Source organism: Dipteris shenzhenensis, chromosome 23 (genome assembly GCF_047967505.1).
Source record: "Dipteris shenzhenensis isolate YYH24624 ecotype China chromosome 23, Dip_SZ_1.0, whole genome shotgun sequence".
Taxonomy (NCBI): Eukaryota; Viridiplantae; Streptophyta; class Polypodiopsida; order Gleicheniales; family Dipteridaceae; genus Dipteris; species Dipteris shenzhenensis.
In genome coordinates this window covers 33,732,769-33,754,802 of record NC_141618.1, presented here as the reverse complement: position 1 = coordinate 33,754,802, position 22,034 = coordinate 33,732,769, and the positions used below count along the sequence as shown (strand labels likewise).

Below are 22,034 nucleotides of genomic sequence, written 5' to 3'. Positions count from 1 at the left end.
CTTGTGGATATATGGGACTACAAGAAGCATACATCTTACTAGGGATGCAACGGTTGTATAGCAAGGGCCATCTTGTAAATATTCACCTTGGAGACCTAGTGGATGTGATGCTTTTTGAATGTTTTTCAATAATAAAGAATTCCATATTTGTCGGAAAGACACTAATGTAATGTTTCTCATGTGCAATGGTGAGTTGTTGTCCCTAAGGACAACAATAGAATTCTTCTATATGTAGGTCTTCTAGTAGACATGCTTCAACCATGGTTGTGGATTCTAGAATTGATACTTTAGTTTTGGGTAGGTAGTATGTGGATGGACTAATGTATATCTTTGGAAGAACTAGTGACATAAAACTTATGCTCATGTCATAGATGTGATCGATTGAGTTTTAAGTATTTGAAGTGATGGTTCACTTGACACTAATTCGAGAGATTATGAATTATCATGTGTTTCCAAAGGAAATTCTTCTACATCTATCTCCCTTAGGTCTATCTCCAATGCTAAGTGTTGATCATAAGATTGAACTCTTGCTTGGAGAACAACTTGTGTTTAAGCAGTTGTATAAGACAAGGTCAATAGAGGAGCATCAATTCCATGGCAACTCCAAGTGTACCTCTAGGTGAGTCATGTATAGCCACACAAAGTCACCTTGGGATGCCCCAATGCTTTTAATAAAGAATAAAGATAAATCTATGCACTTAAATTAGGAATTAAGAACAAATGTCTTCTACCTCAAATGGATGATCTCATTGATTAGTTCTATGTAGATAAGTATGATACTAATATTGATTTGAGGATCAACTATAATTAGATATGGATATTTGAGAGAGAGGTGTACAATATTATGATTCATACAAAGATTTAACAATTATGAGTTCGTGGTGTTACAATTTGGACTAAGCATCCGCCTAACTTTCTAATAGATGAAGAATGATCTATTTTGTCCATATCTCAATTCATTTGTTGTGGTCTTTCTAGATGACATCTTGATTTATAGTAAGAATCTTGTGGAGCATGGACTCTTGATGGCATTTTCACTTAAAATAAGACTCTTATGGAGCATGGATTGTGCTATCCATCCTTAGAAAAGAGAAACTTTCTACTAAGGAAAGCAAGTGCGAATTCTTATAGAGCATGGATTGTCCTATCCGTCCTTAGTAAAAAGAAAGTTTCTTAGAAAAAAGAAACTTTCAACTAAGGAAAGCAAGTGCGAATTCTACTACCAAACCTTGGGCAATTTATTTCAGTTAAGAGTGCTGGTATTGATTATGAGAAAGCTAGGAAGGTATGTAAGTGGCCCAAGATTGCCAAGGCCCAATCCTTTCTTAGATTCTGAATTTCTTCAAACCTTTGATCTAGAATTATACTAAGAGTCAAATTTGTCTAAAGGGATGGAAAAAAGGAATAAGCGATCAGTATCGCTCCATAATGTGGATAAATGAACTTCATGCTTATTTCAAGTAATTGAACATGAGGCTACAACTCCTATGCTACAAATCATATATCCTAGTATACTATTTGTGGTTAAAAGGGATGCGAGTAGTCGACTATGTTGTCAGATTAGCTACGTTCTAGGCTTATGGTTAGTCCCTATGTCCTTTATAGTTCTCCCTAGAATAGTGCAATTTACACTATTCCTAACACCCCCTCTTAAATTGTGTTGACAAGTAGAGGGATATCTTTTTGGATTTTCTAGTGCATATGATGGAGACCAAGACTAAAAAACAAAAAATTGACAATATTTGAGTGGTATGTGCTTGAGTATCATGACATACAACAGAAGTCTGTACATTGATTTGTACAACTTCCCCCTCCTCTTAAGTTGTCATTGGTGAAGAACAAGTTGTTTTCAAAAGTATGACAACTTGTTGAGGTTGTGAAGATCTCTACTACTATTATTGCGTTGGACAGTAAGCAATGTCCTAAAGGTCCCCTAAAAGTCCTTTGACTATGGGAAGGCCATGACATCCCTTGGTAGGTGGCCAAGGAGGCATGCTTGTAGTGACTAAATTCTTCCAAGTGGAGGTGAGTTTAGGTTTGGATTTGATCCATCGAGGATGGGTTCTCTACCAACTGACCAGAGGTTTAATGGATGCCATGTTTAAGGAATTGGATGACCAATTGAGGCCAAAGACAAGACAGATTTGTACAGCCAAAATTGTATATACTACTGTCTCTGTGAGCCTTCAGGCCTGCTCCAACCTCACAAGTGAAACCTGGGAACAAGATGGCTCTATGCAATTGGAATTATCAATAGAGGTGGCTCCTTGAGCATTCTATGGCTAGGGACTACTCCACTACTGTAGACATAGGTACAAATCAGTGGTGGAGACAAGAGCCAAATGAAACTTAGAAAATGGAGATGGCCCCCAAGTTGCTTGAGATTGCAAGGTTGATGAATTTTTTGGAGGTGCCCAGTGGGCACATAGGAGGTTTGGAAAAGAGCGATCAGAATTCAATGATTGAAGCCATACGACTACCTATCGACTCGATCACCCAAGCAAGCAATCCCACAGACACTTAGATAGACATACATATATGGAGAGTTCATTATATTGCTAAGGCGGCTCTTGTGTTCGCTAGTTACAGATGCCATGGTGCCACCCACGCACACTACTCTCTCCATATGTTGAGGTCGCCACTCCCTCTCGCAGTAACCACTCCTCAAGCAGGGCCCTTGCGACCCTCCATTCTTCTGTCGATCCCTCACATCCGATTGCCTTACCTGCCCTCAGAGCTCTAGCACGACTCTGGCTGAGCGTTGATCTCCTGCGCCACCGACGGTGTATCAACCCCGCTCCTCTGCATGGCGTGGGGTCTTATAATCTTGGGCGGTCAGGAGCCGTTGGATCCGGTCTTCGATCGACCGATCCATTGCCACGTGTCCTCCTCGGGTTGGGTCATTGAATTCCATGCTCCACTGGTCGCGTGCCACGTATCGCCTTCCAATTGGACTTCCAATTGGACTCTGGGAGCTCGTGCTCCACCTTGCCTCGGTCATGCTGGTTTGGCCACGTGCCAGCCCGTGGTTCGTTGGTCGTCTGGTCCTGTCCCAGGTCCTTCGGCGTCGTCCTCCACGCAGATCCACCTCGAGCTTCGAAGTGGGGTTCTCCTCCAATGAGGGCTTCCCCTTGGATTGTGGTACATGGATGTGTGTGCCACATGGTCGTGCTTGAGTTAGTTGTCGCGCTCGGGATCCTCCTCGATTGTCGCGGTTGAACCGTTTGTTGCCATCTGTATGCCTTGTGAGGTGTGCGCATGCCCCCACACAGTGCTGCCTTGTCAGATGTTGACTGTGTGTGGTCAGTGGCTGTTTGCGCTGTAGGGGTGCCACCGTGCGCCACATGTATCTGTGGGCTCTGCATGCCTCGGTCGTGGCCAAGGTAGTTTTCCACATGGCCCGCCATGTTGAGCCCTAGGGCAAGCGTGGCCCTTTGGCCATCATGACGCCCGTCGTGTGTCTTCCATGCATTGGTCATCGCTGCTCCGGATTGGTTGGCCCACCAGGCGTTTCGATCTGCAGTTGCAACTAGGGTATGGGAGACCCTCGATGGTTTCGCATTGAAACCCGGTTCTATGATTGGCTCGAGGGGTTCGAAGAATACGTCGTCCTGGCCGTTGATCTGGCAAAGGGATCCAAGGTGCCCTCATGGTCCCCTTATCAACAGGGTACCTGTTAGACCCCCCCCCCCCCTCGATTTCCGACCTCCGCGAGGTTGAGGGAAGGGGTTGTAGTCGCTCACGGTCGTTTGAAAATGCCTGAGTGATGCTTCTCCTCGCCACGAGTTGGAAGTGGTCGGTTGATCGACCCACTTACAGAGATAGATTCGGTTGGCGCCGAATTGGTTAGGGCGATCCCTATGAGCGAGTATCTATCTGTTCAAGCTCTTCTGCTTCACCTCGGTCCACGATAAGGGCCGGTCCTCTGGTCCTCTGGAGCCGCTCAGGATCGCTATCCTTCATCGATGTCTTCAACATAGAGACATGGAACACTGGGTGGACGTGGTAATGTGGAGGCAGCGCTAGCTCGTATGCAAGCTGCCCGATCCTGCGGGTGATAGTTTATGGTCCATCATACCTGCGAGCTAATCTGTGTGTGATTTCGCTCGGGTAATCAAAGTGCTCCGGGTCCAGCTTCAAATAGACTTTGTCACCTTCGTTGTATTCTTGCGGTCGATGCTTGACATCGTAATACTTATTCATGCGTTTCTGGGCCTTCTCCACTCGCTCACGAGCATCCGCCAATCTTTGTAACCAAGACTCGTGGAATGAGCCCCCAGCTGGAGCCACTCCAACATTTGTGGTCAACACGACTACCTCTCTTGGCGCGAGTGGTTGATAGCCATAGGCGAGCTCGAATGGTGAGAACCCGGTTGATGAGTGAGGCCATGCATCGAATTCCGCCACGTCCACGTAGGAGAACCAATCGGCTTGGTCGGCTCATACAAAATAGCGGAGATAGTCTTTTGCTAGTTGATTTACCTTCTTGGTCTGGCCGTCGGCTTGGGCATGGTAAGCACTAGTAAACTGCAAGGTCGTTCCACATAAGGCAAACAGGGTTTGCCAGAAAGCTCCTGTGAATCGACCGTCCCGATCTGATACGATCTCCTTGGGCAAGCCATGGTTTTTGACGACATGCCTAAAGAATAGACGAGCTGTCTCGGCCGCATCACAGGGTGCCTTGAAAGCAATGAAATGCGCGAACTTCGTGAGTCTGCAGACGACTACCAGTAAGCTGGTGTACCCATTCGAGTCTGGCAAGCAGGTGATGAAGTCCATGGAGACACTCTCCCAAGGACGTTCTGGAATTGGCAAGGGTTGTAGTAGACCTGTGGGGTTTCCTCCTTTCTGCCTTGTCTTGCAAGCAGGTCACGCAAGTCCTGACATAAGCGTCACAATCCGATCCCGCTCCATCAATGGCCACCAAAAGCTGCGTGTCAGCAACCTTAGCGTCTTCTCTTGGCCACGATGCCCAGCCCACGTAGTGTCGTGATGCTCTTTCATGAGCCATCTCCTCAAGCCACCAGTGGCTGGAAAGTAGACCCGCTTCTGCTTGTAGAAGATCACACCGTACCGAATCTCCACATGGGCTTTCTTAGTGTCCTCCTGCAGCATACGCTTAGCAAGGGGGTCTTCAGCATAACCTTGCTTGATTTCTTCCAAGAGGGTTGCTCCTTGTAGCAACTGTAGGGCCGAAAGATAAGGTCGCCTGGATAGGGCATCGGCCACTATGTTCTCTTTACTTGGCTTATATTTAATCTCAAAATTGAAATTAGCCAAGAAATCCTGCCACCTAGCTTGTTTTGGACTAAGCTTAGGTTGTGTGACAAAATACGAAGTGGTGATGTTGTCTGTGTAGACGGAAAATGGCCTACCTAGAAGATAGTGCTTCCAAGTCCGAAGGCAATGGATGACTGCGGTCATCTCCTTGTCGTGTGTGGGGTACCTTGTCTCCCTGTCGATCAGCTTCTTGCTCTCAAACGCCACCGGATGGCCATCTTGAAGTAGCACTCCTCCAATGGCCAAGTCTGAAGCGTCTATCTGAACTTCGAACAATTTGGAGAAGTTGGGCAACACCGACCGGTTCACTGCTAACCGCGTCCTTGAGATCCTGGAAGGTCTTCTCGTGCTTTGGTGTCCACTTCCAAGCCACGTCTTTTCTGGTTAGATGCGTGAGGGGAGCCGTGATGCCTGAGAACATTTCAATGAAGCTCGACCTATAAAAGGAAGCTAGCCCATTGAACGCTCTAATGTTGTGGACGGTTCGTGGGGTTGGCCATTCGGTTATGGCCCTAACCTTAGCCTCGTCCATCATGATCCGGCCCTCAGCAACCTTGAACCGAGGTAGTAAACCTCCTTCTGTGCGAACTCGCATCTGCTGGCCTTCAGGTACAGCTTGTTTTCTCTGAGCCTAGAGAGCACTACCCTTAGGTGCTGTAGATGATCCTCTAGGGTCCTAGAGTAGATCAAGATATCGTCCAGGTATAGAACCACGAATTCATCAAGTGAGTCCCTGAAGATCTCGGTCATCAAGGTAGAAAAGGTTGCTGGGGCGTTAGTCAACCCGAACGTGAGGACTAACCAGTCGTAGGACCCATACTTGGTTCTCATTGTAGTCTTCTCAATGTCCTCCTCTACTATGCGTATTTGACTGTAGCCCGACCTTAGGTCGATCTTGCTGAAGTAACGTGCATGAGCCGGAGAGTCGAATAGTGTTTCATACTTTCTGTCTCTCTGCTCATGGTTTTTCGTACTTGGTCTTTATTCTCATTGAGTGGTAGATTAGGCTAGTACGATCTGCACTTTCACATGGTATCAGAGTTAGGTTGAACTAAGCCTCGAATATTTTTTAGTTTGAGAGATGTGTGCTCATTCTTCCTTGTTGGAAGAACTTAGATTAAAGGTGGTTTGGATATTCAACACTGCTGCCTTTTAGGCCTCTGAGAATTCAATTCAAGAGCCTCCAATAAGCTGACGGCTGGAGTAATGCAAGCAAGTAGACCATTGCCGAACTTAGGCAAGTTAGACAAGCTAAGCAATGCCAATACACAGCAGTAGAGTACAATAGGAGCAATGCCAAATAGTAGCTCCTCATGCGATAAGGTTCTACGGGAGCTACAATAGCAAGAAGCACAAGGAACTCTAAACCTTTGTCTATATAGTAAAAAAAAGGTATTTTGCTAGATACAAATGAACGTATCTAGCAAAATTCTGGAATAGTAAATTCTGAACATTTACTAGATTGTCTATATAGTAAGTAATTTATTATATAGCAAATGATTAACATTAATTTGCTAGATATACTATATCTAGTAAATTTGTATATAGGAAAACCAAGGAGTATCTATGTAGATAAGATTTTACTATATAGCGAATCTATATTATAAGTTTACTAGTAAGACTAATTCTAGTAAATTTAGCAATATAGTAAAACCAAGCATTTTCCATATAGACAAGAATTTACTATATAGTTAAGTTTTTACTATATAGCAAATCTATATTCTAAGTTTACTAGTAAGACTAATTCTAGTAAATTTAGCAATATAGTAAAACCAAGCATTTTTCATATAGACTTTTAGAATGTTACTATATAATAGATTCACTATAGTAACTCTATCTATGTAGTAAAAGCTGAGATTGATAAATTTTATATATTACAAAATCAATTTTTACTCACACAATTAAATTTCCATATACATCGTATTAAAAAATGTAAAGTGACATTTAGAATGAATTAAAGATAACTGCATAATCAAGATGTAGAATGCAAACTCATCTTCAAAGAAAGAAAGAAACAACTAGTTACTAAGAAACTTTATAAAAATATTAAACAACATGAATACTTGCATACTTATTGGACATCAAGAAACAAAAATAGAGTTCATCCAATTGTTCAAAATGCACATGTATCATTCCGATACATGTACATCATTAAGACTGAATTATTCATCCAATTGTTCAAAATGCATCCAATTGTTCATCCAAAAATAGAGTTCATCCAATTGTTCTAAATGCACACATGTCATTCCGATACATGTACATCATCAAGACTCAAAATGTGGTCTTCATGCTTCTTTACAATAACTTTTTTTTCTAAAACTAGCCAATCCACTATAGCTTTCCTCATTGCAGGCAAGCTATGCTCAGTTTTGTGTCCATGGAAAGTAGGGTCTCTTTTGATAATGTTGTAGTTAGTCTTTAGAGACGCATACATTTCATTAATAGTATGTATCTCTAAAAACTTCAAGAGAATTGTCTCTTGATCCTCTTCACAAAATTCATCAACCTGAAAGAAGCAATAAAAATATATTATAATCCTTGTTTACTAATTTATAAAAAGAAGAATGCATCATATTTAAAAAAAGAGCTTACTTGAGAAGACATATCAACACAAAAATCGAGGTCCTTCTCGACATGGATGGCATTAAGCTCCTATGAAAGGAAAACAAGTAGTAAAGAGTAATCTTTTATATAACGTAAAATGGAAACCAACTACCAAATATGTATGCATGATTTTACATGTAAGATATATGATTTAAAGTAGAAAAACTAAAATAATAAATACCTTCAGTCTTTGTTGCTTTTTAGCAGCTTTACTTGCCTTCATTTTTTGCATGTTTTTTTTCATCTTCTCACTCCACTTTAAAGAAGAATAAATATTAAGTTCTAGATTCCCATGTGAGACAAACGAAAAAAAAACAATGCATAAGAATTAACATTAAACCCGTTATAAAGAGGTATAATGTATACCTTTGGTGTGCGCTTGCTCTTTCTTGCAATTGACATATCCTCAGGATTTAACGAAGTCTCATGAACGCAAGTTTGATTCAAATCCTCAACCTAAATCATTAAAAAATACTAATTAGATATCCATATTAAACTCAACTGATATAATATAAAATGGCAACGATAATCAATTTTCCAACCTGTTCTGTCTCTTGCAATAACTCCATGAAAGATTTAGATGCTGAAAAATGATGATCTTCAGTCGTTGCTAACTCTTGTGGCATTTTTGGGCAATAAACACCTTCTCCTACCTAACAAAGTTTACATAATTCTTATAAACAAATTCACAAGAAAATAAGTATAAATTACAATGTATATGAAATATGTGATACAAACCTGAACCAACATTTCACTACCGTGTTCCAAGTCATATTGACATGGAGCATGATCCTCTATAGATGCAGCTACTATAAGTTGTTCTTCCTCCTATCATCATTATAATAAAATGCTCAAGAATTAACACATGTATAATGACTTAAACGTATAGAAGGGACTATACAAATTTGAAAATAAATCATCAAACTTACATATCCCTGCAAAACTTGTTCTTCTTTCTCAAATAATGCACCAATTATTTCTTGCAATAATTATAATATAGTGAATTTATTTAAATATAAAAGAAGAACATAATAGACAATTTGCATTATGAAGAAAGATATTACCATAGAAGATCCCACTGAAGAGCCCGCAGAAGAGGTGATGCTTTTTCTTTTTTTGTACTTTCGGCTTGCTTGCATTGTTCGAACATAGTACATATAAACATCTTCTTGCTTCCAAAAGTATGTAGCTCCGGGAAACTTAAGTGGCAAAATTTGATCATAGTTATCTTGAATAAAATCCTTGATTTTTTGTTGTTCATCTTTATTGTGCCGTAAATCCATAATAATCTCATTATTTTTGACCCACAACTACACTGTACGATGGTTTTTACAGTAAGTCACATTTTGGTTATCCCTGCAATGGCGTAGTAAAAAATCCCTTCCATAGAGCATGCCACACTCATGATCTGCCAACTTTGGGGGTCAAAAAATTTGATCATAAGTAGGAATCTCTAGCAAAGATACATCACCACTATTTGTTTGCATTGTGCATCGTTGAGGCATTTTGGACATCTCTTTACTCATGGAGCTTACCACATGCAATCTTTTTGAAGAGCTAGTATTATTTCCCTTTAGCTGCTCTACTGTCTTTTGTAGTTGAGAGAGAGTTTCCAATAAGGATTCCAAATTCGGTACATCGGGAGAAGACATAATAAACTCTAGCCTGAACAACAATTCAATAAAACCATAAGGCTTAGCAAAAAAATTTAAAAAAATAGCTAGTATTTGTTTTTACAATAAGAATATTTCTTCTATTTAAGAAAAGAGCATTATAAGTAATAAACGAAAAAGAATAATTATTCTTACTTGTTCTCGCTTGCATGAAAATGCATCATGCATACCCAATGATATCATGGTATTATTATGATATCCAAACCATAGGTAAATAAGAAGATTCACCATTAGATGACACTACTCTCCTCTTACTGATAACCGCCCATCCTGGTACTATTATGATGCAACAGTTCCAGTCCCTCCAAAAGCTCTCTTCATTATCAACCTTCCATGTGTTCTCATGCGTGTGATCTTGTTTCAGCCATGCTAGCATGATTTGCTTCCTTTCATAATCAACTGCTCTTATCACAGCATGTAGGAATTGACTATTCAAATCACTAACATCAATGCGTGCTAGCACAACATCATCATGTTCCAACCAAGGAGGCACACAACCAACTTCACCTATTTTCAATAGCCGCGTTCTTTGAGCCAAGTCTTTTGTTTCATATGCAATAAGTTTACTACTAATAGGCAAAGGCATAAACTTATGCAACAAAGAACTTATGGATCTTATACAATCCCAATAGTATGGAAGACGTTGAGCTTGTAATACACTCATTCCTGTTACTGGGTCTATCAACAAATGCTCCTTGTCATTTATCATTGTAATGCATTGCTTATAGTACTCTGCACTAAAAAAAACCATATACTCTCCATCCCGTTGTATAGAGAAGAACTCCCTAATGTGTGCCTTCCAATGACCTACACTTTCCGTTGCATCGTTTCCATCCACTCTTACCACTACATCATCTCCAACCTTATAAATATCACCATTATAAAAGACCTTTTGATATATTGTGACATGACGTCCTTGAAGAAAACCCACTTCAGTACACCAAAGTTGTTCAAGATACTTTTGTTCTTCTTGAGAGAGCAATCGATGTACTCTTCTCTTCCTTGTTATTGGAATGCCTTTTAGTTTCATCATTTTGCAGCAAGGAAGATTTCCATTATGCATGACAAGAACTCTCAAAAAATCCTTAGCTTTCATGATTGAAGAAACCTCTAAAAGTCCAAACTCATGTATTGAATGACATGATGGACTTTCTTGATTGGTTGTTTCATAACCATCAGGGAGATAAATAGATCCATGTACCTCCATTAACAACCTTTCATGTGGCATGAGACCATCCATTTCTTCTTGCATGGTACTAAAAACCTTAGTAAAATGGGTTCTCATATAGAAGTGAGCATATGTTACTTCATTATTTCGATTATTGGTATTGACACCCACATAAGATGAAACCAGGCGTTCAAATAGATAGCACCAAAATACATCATGCATCCCATGTCTATAAACATCATCTAATATTTCCGCATTGCCTGTAAACATAAGAGAATTTGGTTAGACTACACCAAAGATACAAAAGAACACTAGTCATCAAATGTTCAACAAGTTTACATCTAGTAAGATGGTATACGAACCTGCAACATGCTCTAATGGTGAAGAATTTGCTCCCAATGACTCTTCTTTTTTTACTCTCCAAGCAAGGAGTAAAGCACGTACTGTTTTCATAGTTTCCTTTGACCAACCATTGTCACGGCTATAATTATAGAAACTATGTGCAATATCAATCAACAAAATACCCAAGTCATGTAAGTGCTTCGGAATACCTTCTATTTTGTTTAAGATATATGGTAGGCACCATTGCATAAACTTTTGGTTCTCCTCAGCCTTAAAGCTTTCATGATGCTTACTTGGAACATGTGGCCATCGCCCATACCGAATAGATGAAGGCGCAATCTTACTTACTACCTCAACACAAGAGTCTATCGCTCTTTTGGTCTCATTGGTTGATGCTCTCATGAGTGAAGTGATATATTTGCTAAAAACATTCAAGGAAAAAACATGCATTGCGTCATATACTAAGTCCAATGATAAATTAAAACCATAGAGATCATATAACCTCCATAGTATGGACTCTCCAGATAATCCAGCAGTCTTTAGTATTCCTTCTCGTTCTACTTGTGTGAAGGCTTTTCTTGATTGTGACAAGGCCTCGACCATTTCAGTCAAAGAGCGTTTGGGAGGTGGGTACTTTTAGCCGGAAAAGTTTTCGAGACCAGAGGCTAGAGGCTAAGTATGGCGACGCTCAAAGGCCATAGAGAAAAGGAGATCAAGAGGGCGAAGGGATGTCATAGGAGAGAGAAAGGAATTAGAAGGGGAGGGAAGGAAAAGGGAGACTATGACACAAGGGGAAAGGGAGAGGGGGAAGAGAAGCATGTACATGATAGGAGGAGGAATGTTGAGATGTAGACATCAAGGGAAGAGAACCATACTTTATTGGAAAGAAGGGAAGAGAGGGAAATATCAAAATGCTAGCTAGGTGGCTTTACAAGAATGAGCGTGTCCCATCAAGGAATTGCCCCTTCCTTTTATAGCCAAAAGAGGGGGTCTCTCCTCATTAATGTATCCTCCCACATGCATGGTGTGTGTGGAAAAGTCTCCCATGTGGGCTAGGCGGTTACGCACTCTCAATTGTGTGCGACAACCCTTTGCCTCAATTTTCCACATAAATCAAGCCCCATATCTCAAGTCTATGATACTCCCTTGGTCTCTTTCCAATTTTATAATATGTTCAAACCTCTAGGAGGACAAGTGGAGGGTTGGCACAAGGAATCTTGCCACCTCATCCTACTTCCCCATTATTTAACTAGCTCTCTTTGTCCTTCTATACCTCCCCCACATGGGCCTATCTCATATGGAGGGTATAACTCAATATAATATCCATCTCCACCTATTTTATATTGCTTCTCCCATGGACTTTGAGCCATAACTCAAATAATGCAGCCTAGGTGGAGGGTGGCACATGGTGGAGCCATGCCACCTTGCATTTTATAATATTACTATTATGGATTATGTACAACACACCTTATGGGTCCTCTTACATGGAAGGGTGGCACATGGTCATGCCTTGCCACCTCAACCTTGGGCCCTATGCACACCATATTTTTATTATACTATTGCCACATATACAAACACACATACATATTAATGCCTTTTTCTTTAGACAATTTTATCCATAACAGTTCCCCCCCCCAGGCAGGGAATGCACAGCATTTCCATGCCTGGGCCCATCACGCACAAAGAAAGGCTTGAGGTAACGTTTGTTGATCACCTTCTTGCCATATGGTTCATGCAGCTCCTGAACTTGTACAGACCCATTGCTACGTTCTTTGATAACTTTGTATGGACCAGCCCACAGTGGCAAAAACTTCTTATCCATTTGGTGGTCCAATCTATTATCAAAGCATAGCACAACATCCCCCTCAGCAAAGTGTCTTTCCCATCCCTTGCGAACCTTAGCATCCAATCGGGCCTTTTGTCGATTCTTTTGGATCTCTGTTTGGTGTAGTGCAAGGCGTCGGGTCTCATCTAACTTCTCAAGTTGTATCAATCTGGCCTCAACATGTTCATCTTCTGTCATCCTCTGTTCCTGTGCCAATCTCAAGGCCGGAATCTCTATCTCTAGTGGTAAAACTGCCTCAGTACCATACACCAACTCAAAAGGAGTGTGACCTGTGGATGTTTTATGAGTGATGTTGTAAGCCCACACGGCTTCTGTGACCTTCTGATCCCATTGGCTCCTGTTCCCGGCGGCCATTTTTCCCATGGTTTTACACAAGAGGCCATTGGTCCGCTCTGTTTGACCCATGGAGGCTGGATAATAGATGCTAGAAGTGTGATGATCAATGCCCATGCGATCCATGAGTAACTCCACTGCTTCATTTAAGAATGGACTCCCATGGTCAGAGACTATCTCCATGGGTGTCCCAAACCTTGTGCAGATACGTTCAAATATGAAATTTGAAACTGCCTTGTCATTTGCAGCAGAGAGGGCAATAGCTTCAGCCCACTTAGTGACATATTGAGTGGCTACCAAAAGATACTTCTTTTTGCGGGCAGTCATGGGCAAGGGCCTGACAAAATCTATTCCCCACTTCTGAAACGGATGGATGGACATCACTGGGTGATGTTGCCCAGGACGCAAATCCTTCCTACCAAAGAATTGACATGGTTCACAGGTTTTGCAATACAAAGTGACATCCTTGAACAAGGTCGGCCAATAGTATCCAGCATGTAAAATCTTCTTAGCTGTATAGTCAGTGGCATAGTGGCCTCCACAAAATCCATCATGATAATGCTTCAATACCTTAGGCACTTCATCTGCATCAATGGCTCGTCTAAGTACCCCATCCATGCCTTGACGATACAACACCCCATCAAGGAGGGTGTAGCGCCTACTATCTCTGCGGATCTTCTTTCTCTCATAGCTAGTACTTTCTGAAGGAAAGGAGAAAGCAGTCAAAAACTTGTAGATACCACCATACCAAGGATCCCCAACTTCTATGGCTACTACAAGGGTTACATCAAGGCACTCCTCTAAATCAATCAAAGCATTCTTCAAGTTGGAACAACCCCCTTTTACAATTTTGAAAGAAAAATCATATTCTTGTAGAACTGCCAACCATTTGGCCAGCCGGCCCATGGGATTTGGTGATTGAAGAACCTGCTTTGCAAGACCAGTGCCAGTGAGTATAAAGAAGGACTTTCCAGCCACATAATGCTTAAATTTCTCAATGCAAAACACCAAGGACAATGCATGCTTGTCAGCCTCTGAATAGCGTCGCTCAGTGTCGAGCAATTGTCGAGAAGCAAATCGAACGGGGTACATGAACCGATCCTCCCCTTGCTGGAGAAGAATACCTGCCAGAGGGTGCTCACCAAACCCAGGATTGATATAGAAGGTCTTCGACCAGTCTCGATTGCGTAGAATGGGTTCTGAAGCCAGAGCATTCTTGATTTGTGCAAAACCATGATCACAATCCTCATCCCAGGAAAAATCAACTCCATCTTTTAATAGCATAGTCATGGGCCGTGTCAAAGCAGCATACCGATCAATGAAGCGGCGATAGTATCCTGCTAGATTGACAAATGAGCGTACCTGACGTTTGGTTGTAGGTGGGGAGAGCTTGAGGATGGCTTCTACCTTCTCAGGGTCAGGCTTGATGCCCTCGGATGAGACAACATGTCCCAATAACCTCCCTTGAGTGGCTCCAATGGTGCATTTCTCAGGGTTGAGACTGCCATTTGCATCATTGACCCTTTGGAAGGCCAATCTAACCTTCATGATGTGCTCCTTACGTGATGAGAATATACAGAAATCATCTAAAAACACCTCCAAGAAATCCCCCAAATAAGGAGCAAACACCATCTGCATAAATCTTTGAAAGGTAGCAGGAGCATTGGTGAGGCCAAATGGCATTACCTTGAATGCAAATGTCCCCCAGGGCGTGGCAAATGTGGTTTTAAGCACATCTTCCTCGGCAATTCTGATTTGATAAAACCCAGAGTAACCATCACAGAAAGTATACATCTCATGACCACTTACCTTCTCAAGAATGAGGTCTTGAAAGGGTAGAGGATGATGATCTCTCTTGGTGGCAGCATTGAGCTTCTTATAGTCAATGCAGACCCGCCACTTGTTGTTTTTCTTTGGGATGACTACTACTGGTGAAACCCATTCAGTATTGTGAACCGGAACAATAAACTCAGCCTCTACAAGCTTCTGCAACTCTGAGCGCAAAGCGTCGGTCTGTAGGGGCCCTAATCTCCGATACTTCTGAGCCACAGGCTTTGCATCAGGCTTCAGCTCTATCTTGTGCTCTATGGCAGTCACATGGCGAAGGTGGTGGTAGCTAGTTGCAAAGAGGTCAGGGAAATCTTTGAACATGTCAAGAAACTCATCTTTCTCACCTGGAGTGAGGTCTGGAGAAAGCATTGATTCAAGCTGTTGAGGACTAGCTGTTATCTTTTCTGCAGGTGGCAGGGTCGGAGACACCCCCATCATGTAAACTTCCTCATCTGAGACTTCCTCCCCCCCGTCTGATTCGTCCATGGACTCAGACACTGAGGATGAGAGAGTATCACTGTCATGCTCCTCTTCTTCTTCCGGTTGCACTGGGATCTTCTCCTTCGAAGCACCAAAAGACATGTGTCCTGTCTTCCAATAGCTGACAGCATCACTCTTTCTCAACCATGGTCTCCCGAGTATGGCTGGGTAACTTCTGCCTGTATCTTCAATGTCGACTACATAGAAATTGACAGTGGTGGTCAATCCATTGACAGTGATGGGCAAATCCTCAATGACTCCCATGGTGGAGAGTCGTCGACCATCTGCTACCTTGATTCGAGTGGAGGAACGCCTTGTACATTTCAAATTCAATTTCTTCATGATGCGGGGCACCATGATATTACATGCAGCTCCCCCATCAACACACACATTTTTGACACGGCAATTATCTATGATGACATCTACTGTGTGTGGGTGCCGATCAATTTCTTCAGAGATAGAAGATACCTCTCGTACCTTTCCCTTTTTCTTGCTCTTCCTTGTTGAGAGACCTTGCTGCAGCTCACGTCTCACCTTAGGACTTAATGCTATTAGTTGAGGGAGTGTGATGCTCAAAGACCGATGAGCAAGGTCCTGAACGACCGAATAGTCCTCTTGCCCTGAGCCGATGGGAAAATCCGAGGGTGACCACTTACTCCTGCGAGATCTTTTAGTCTTCTCGGTTGGTGGGTCTGCCATCTCAGCATCTGAGGGCTCTGAGAAGGACACCTTCTTCCTGGGGTGGCTCGGTCCACGGTTTGGAGAGGGGTCCGAGGTAGCACGAGTTCTTTTCCCGAGATCAAGGATCTCCACATCAGAATCTTCCGTGCCCGACTCACTTAACAGATTCACCCTTGGAATATTGGGGCATTCTGTGCGATAATGACCCTTCTGGTGGCATTCGTAGCATACAACATTAGCACGATCTCTTGGAGGGCGGTTGGCTTGATTTCTGATGCCCACCATCTCAAGCCGAAGATCATTCAGGGCCTTGGCTAGGTCATTGACTCCAGGTTCTGTTGCAGGGGGGGCCTCTTTGGTTGGAGGGGCCAGGGGAGTAGAGAGGAGGGGGGCTCGTGGGCGAGGCTGGGGAAATCTTCGAGGCGGAGGATGAGGATATCCACCTTGTTGAGGGTAAGCATCTAAGGGAGGACCATACATCTGAGGTGGAGGCGGTGGATACATCCCTGATGAGGGGTGGGGGTATGCCCCTGAGTTAGACCCCCCAGGTTGTTGTTGCAGGAATTGAGGGGGTTGCGGAGGGACAATCATCTTCTTTGAAGCGGGATCAGACTGAACTTTATCAAACTTTTGAGCAATCTCATGTGCTAGCACCATAGTTTCTGGATTCTCCCATTTAAGCTTGAGGCGGAATTCATCACTCGCTCCTGCTACAAGGTAGCCCAGCACATGCTGAGTCATTCCAGCTTGAAACCCGGCATTGTCCTCCTATGTGGCAATCAAACGGTCCAAGAGCACGATCGCTCGATCCACATATCGACGCGCCGTCTCACCTTCTGACTGCTTCAAATTTGCCACCTGCAGGTACACATTCTTCGGCTCCTCTTCTTTGCCGAAATACTCAATCATTGCTGCTGTCAACCTTGGCCAGCTTTGGCGAACATCTTCGGCTTGCTTCTCATACCACACTTGAGCCAAACCTTCTAGAAATGTGGGAAGAACCAATAGCCATCTGTCTTCTATAAGAAAGTTGAGAGAAACACAACGGCGCTTGAAAGCCACAAGATACTCATTTGGATTTTCTTCTACCCGTCCACAAAACACGGGAATGTCAGCCATGCTTGAAAGATAGAAAAGAGGGGCTTATCTAAAGAACAATAGTAAGAGGAAGCTTGAACTGAAAATCGGGTGAAGATACATCCAAAAAGCACACATAGGCAGGGTAGGGTGTGACTGGTGTAGTGTGAAATATTACACGAGAAGAATCTTCAGCATAGAATAGCTCATAGACAATCTTAAAAGGACCAATCCTCATGATATCACGTTGATCATTACACGCGAGGATTAGAGGTGCGGCGTTGCATGAGGTTGTTCATCAAGGCAAACAAGAATGCCATGACAAAGGTCAGCAATTGGAGAGCTTGCACATCACCTTCAGCTTCTTCCAGTTCTTGTAGTCGCCATTCTATTTCTTCAAGGGGTGTGCGGTCTGGCATCTTTCTTTTGAGCAATGTCCTTGAGAACCCTCCTGATGATCTTCCGAAGTCGGTGAACTCGTATCAAGTATGCCCAACACTTAGTTTCATGATGACCACAGCCTTTGCATTCCTTACAAACAATCACCCTCCTTCGTGGCTTGCGGCTTTGTTGGGGTGGTGCTTCCACTCGCGTCATGCGTGATTGAAATACAAGCTTCACGTGCCAAGAAATCAGCAACAAGATTTCGAGCTCGAGGGATATGCTGAATTTTTACCTCTTCAAATTGGTTGCAAAGTTCCAAGGCTTGTTGATGTCGTGGAACCAAGCCTTTGCTCCGCACCTTCCACCTTCCACTAACTTGTTTACACACTAGTTGAGAATCTCCTTGCACCTCCAATTGCTTGGCATGATGTTCTTGTGCCTTTTGTAGCCCAAAAATGAGCGCCGAGTACTCAGCTTGATTGCAAGTACTTGCGAGCGAAGACTTGCTGTAACAAAACTCCTCACCACCTGGCGAAGTGAGCTTCACACCCACACCTGCCGCCTTGGTCGAAGGTTTGTAAGCTCCATCAAATTGAAGAATCCAAGATGTCATCACACCAAGACGAGAATTCGGACATCCCAAGTTTCTCGGTAGTCCAAGATAGGTAGGAGGAGAGGGTGGGGAGAATTCAACACTTGAGCCAAACGTTCAGCACCAAATAAACTTGCAATTCTTTGTTGATAGTTTATCTTAAGCCCAAAAAGAATTACAATTTGAAGCTCGAAATGAGGCACAAAAGGCTGATTAGGTACAAATGGATTCCTTGGCCGAAACATTACCAACCATAGCTGAGGCCTCGAAACCTTTGTAATGAGATTGTAAATAAACCATTCAGGACGAGCTTTTCCACAGGAATCAATAGGCAGATGCGCCAAATCTCTCCCCAAGCTTGGGGAGCATCCCACCCTTCGAAGAAGGAGACCGTTTTGATTACCTCTGAAGCAGCAAGTAGTTCGATCACCGCACAATGAGTAGAAGTAAAGTCAAAATCCTCCCAGCGTATCAGTAGTTCGTCACCATGAATCATCCACGGTGTGTCATTCCACCCGTCATCACCATCAATAATGCACTGGACAATCAGCCGTTGAAGGTCGACATGAAGATCAAGGAAGACATCTCGTGCATTGGTAGCTGTAAGGTGCGGAGGAACAGGCACCAATTCCTTAAACGCGTCGAAAAGTGACATAAATGTCCACTCTTCTCGTGAGGCGTGCGTCCGTGAAGTGAGCTTGGAGAAGTTCTGAATTGGCGATCTAGCAAGAGAAGTGGATAGAGCACATAAAATGAAATATTTTTGCTTTTTACAGCAAGAGCAAACTCCTTGCGGTTAGAGAGTTACAGCTCCCGCAATTTCAATATATGAACAAAAATCATTACATTTTTACCACTTCCAACTTGTTGGCCCAATGATAAGACTTTCTTTTGTGAAGGGGGAGGTCTTGGGTTCCAATCCTACTCTTTAATAAAAAGAGAGGAGAGGAGAGGAGAAGGAGAAGAGAAAGAGAAAGAGAAGAAGAAGAAGAGAAGAGATAGGGGGGGGCGCGGGATCTGCTGTTACTCTTTTGCAGGGGCTCAGAAAACAGGCCGCGACCAGAGAACTGTCGCGCAGAAAAAAAAACAGTCCGCAACCAGAGAACTGTCGCGCAGAGAAACAGTCCGCAACCAGAAACCTTGGTGGTCAACAGAACTGTCGCGCAAGAGACGCACGAATCGAATGCGTGCGCAGTAGCTTAGAAAGAGCACGGATGGTATAGTTTTGTTGATGTAACCCGTACGAAAAGAAGATTCGCCACCAGCCGTGGAGATTCGTATCCCAGCAGCCACACCAAAACTTTTAGCCGGAAAAGTTTTCGAGACCAGAGGCTAGAGGCTAAGTATGGCGACGCTCAAAGGCCATAGAGAAAAGGAGATCAAGAGGGCGAAGGGATGTCATAGGAGAGAGAAAGGAATTAGAAGGGGAGGGAAGGAAAAGGGAGACTATGACACAAGGGGAAAGGGAGAGGGGGAAGAGAAGCATGTACATGATAGGAGGAGGAATGTTGAGATGTAGACATCAAGGGAAGAGAACCATACTTTATTGGAAAGAAGGGAAGAGAGGGAAATATCAAAATGCTAGCTAGGTGGCTTTACAAGAATGAGCGTGTCCCATCAAGGAATTGCCCCTTCCTTTTATAGCCAAAAGAGGGGGTCTCTCCTCATTAATGTATCCTCCCACATGCATGGTGTGTGTGGAAAAGTCTTCCATGTGGGCTAGGCGGTTACGCACTCTCAATTGTGTGCGACAACCCTTTGCCTCAATTTTCCACATAAATCAAGCCCCATATCTCAAGTCTATGATACTCCCTTGGTCTCTTTCCAATTTTATAATATGTTCAAACCTCTAGGAGGACAAGTGGAGGGTTGGCACAAGGAATCTTGCCACCTCATCCTACTTCCCCATTATTTAACGAGTATTTAACTAGCTCTCTTTGTCCTTCTATACCTCCCCCACATGGGCCTATCTCATATGGAGGGTATAACTCAATATAATATCCATCTCCACCTATTTTATATTGCTTCTCCCATGGACTTTGAGCCATAACTCAAATAATGCAGCCTAGGTGGAGGGTGGCACATGGTGGAGCCATGCCACCTTGCATTTTATAATATTACTATTATGGATTATGTACAACACACCTTATGGGTCCTCTTACATGGAAGGGTGGCACATGGTCATGCCTTGCCACCTCAACCTTGGGCCCTATGCACACCATATTTTTATTATACTATTGCCACATATACAAGCACACATACATATTAATGCCTTTTTCTTTAGACAATTTTATCCATAACAGTACCTAGCTTGAAACCTGTTACCATCATACACATATCTCCCTTGAAATGAAGGATTAGTAACATCTAGAGTGGCTTGAGCTTTATCCCTTCGACAAAATGATTGTCCACCATCTTTGAATAAACCTATCTTGCACTGGGCTGGATGATCTCCAGTGACCATCATCAACATTGCACGAAGATTGCATAGTTTAGTCTTACCAAAGGAAACATCAAATATTTGTTCCACGGGATAGTTGTAAAACACATCAATCCCCTTGATGAAAAGTTGTTCTAGTTCATCAATAAGAGGCCGCAAGAATGTGCTAAAGGTATCACTTGAGTTTCGAATTATTTTCTTGCAACTAAATGGTATAAACAATACTGGTAGAACTCCAATTATGGAGCTCTTTCCACCATTTAAAACCATAATTTCAACAGCACCACAATCCTTTTGGGTGGTTCGAGAAGCTTGAAAACCATCCCAATGGAGAAGAAGTGCAAAGTTTCGAGGATCACCCTGTGATTAAAATACTTGTTAATATAATATCTTTTAATACATATGACAAAGAGAGCACAGTTATAAACCAAAGAGAAGAAGTTATATTCGTTTTATAAAGAAATGTATACCTTGCATGATTTCTTTTTGCACTTGTTGGAAAAGCGGCACTGCTTACATACAAGCTCGTACTCTTGTGTCCCTTCATTCCATCCTCTTTTTAAAACCTCTGAGAAACATGATGTTGGATATGTGGTATACACTTTGTTGCATTTGGGGTTTCCACAAACCATTGGCAGCTCATATTCAGCATTCGGATTCCAAAAGTCTTGCACCTCACGACATTTTGATCCGTCCCAAAATTCACATATACTATCTGGTTGTGCATTTATTTCCTCTCCCAACCACCTTTCCTTTCTACGCCACATATTTAGTAAATCATGACAATTTGTTTTACTCTTGGCTAGGAGCTCTAGTTGCTTACCGATAGGCAAGTAGTCAAATGCTAGCAAATCCTTCCTTGGCTTATTACATTTTTTACACTTCTCACAACATGTAGAACAATCACGTTTAAAGATTCTCTTCCTTGCATTCTCGTGACAAGAACATAGTATTGCATTTCCAGCATACACATCCTCTTCACTAGGTTGAAGAAGCTCAATATCATGTCGATTATCATCTGGACCGATACATAGTCTGTAGCATTGAGATTGAATCATACCAAGTCCATTGAACATAGAGTTTAGTTGCTCCCAACAAGCAGGAACTCTTATTCCATCAAGGGTGCCATCCCATGATTTTGGTAGTTGTACCAAAAGTTTACTCAAGCTTGGTTTCTTGCATTTTCCACTTCTACCTACTCTTCTTCCACCCATGTCTCCAAAAAAGAGCTCAAGCATTTTATCTTGGGCCTTGATTGGTATTTGATGCTCATCCCATAAAGCTTGGAACTCAATTATCTTCTC

General features: G+C 42.7%; 1 protein-coding gene across 1 annotated transcript; it reads right to left on the bottom strand.

The window, feature by feature from the left end:
• Nucleotides 1-7,449: 7,449 nt before the first annotated feature.
• Nucleotides 7,450-21,497, bottom strand: LOC147887285 (uncharacterized). Its single transcript, XM_087394267.1, has 8 exons — nt 21,360-21,497; nt 20,793-21,090; nt 8,814-8,863; nt 8,623-8,712; nt 8,251-8,340; nt 8,066-8,140; nt 7,873-7,932; nt 7,450-7,786 (listed from the first exon to the last, which is right to left on the bottom strand). Exons 1-8 carry the CDS (start codon nt 21,495-21,497, stop codon nt 7,523-7,525), a joined length of 1,065 nt encoding a protein of 354 aa, XP_087250393.1. The 3' UTR covers nt 7,450-7,522.
• Nucleotides 21,498-22,034: the final 537 nt, after the last annotated feature.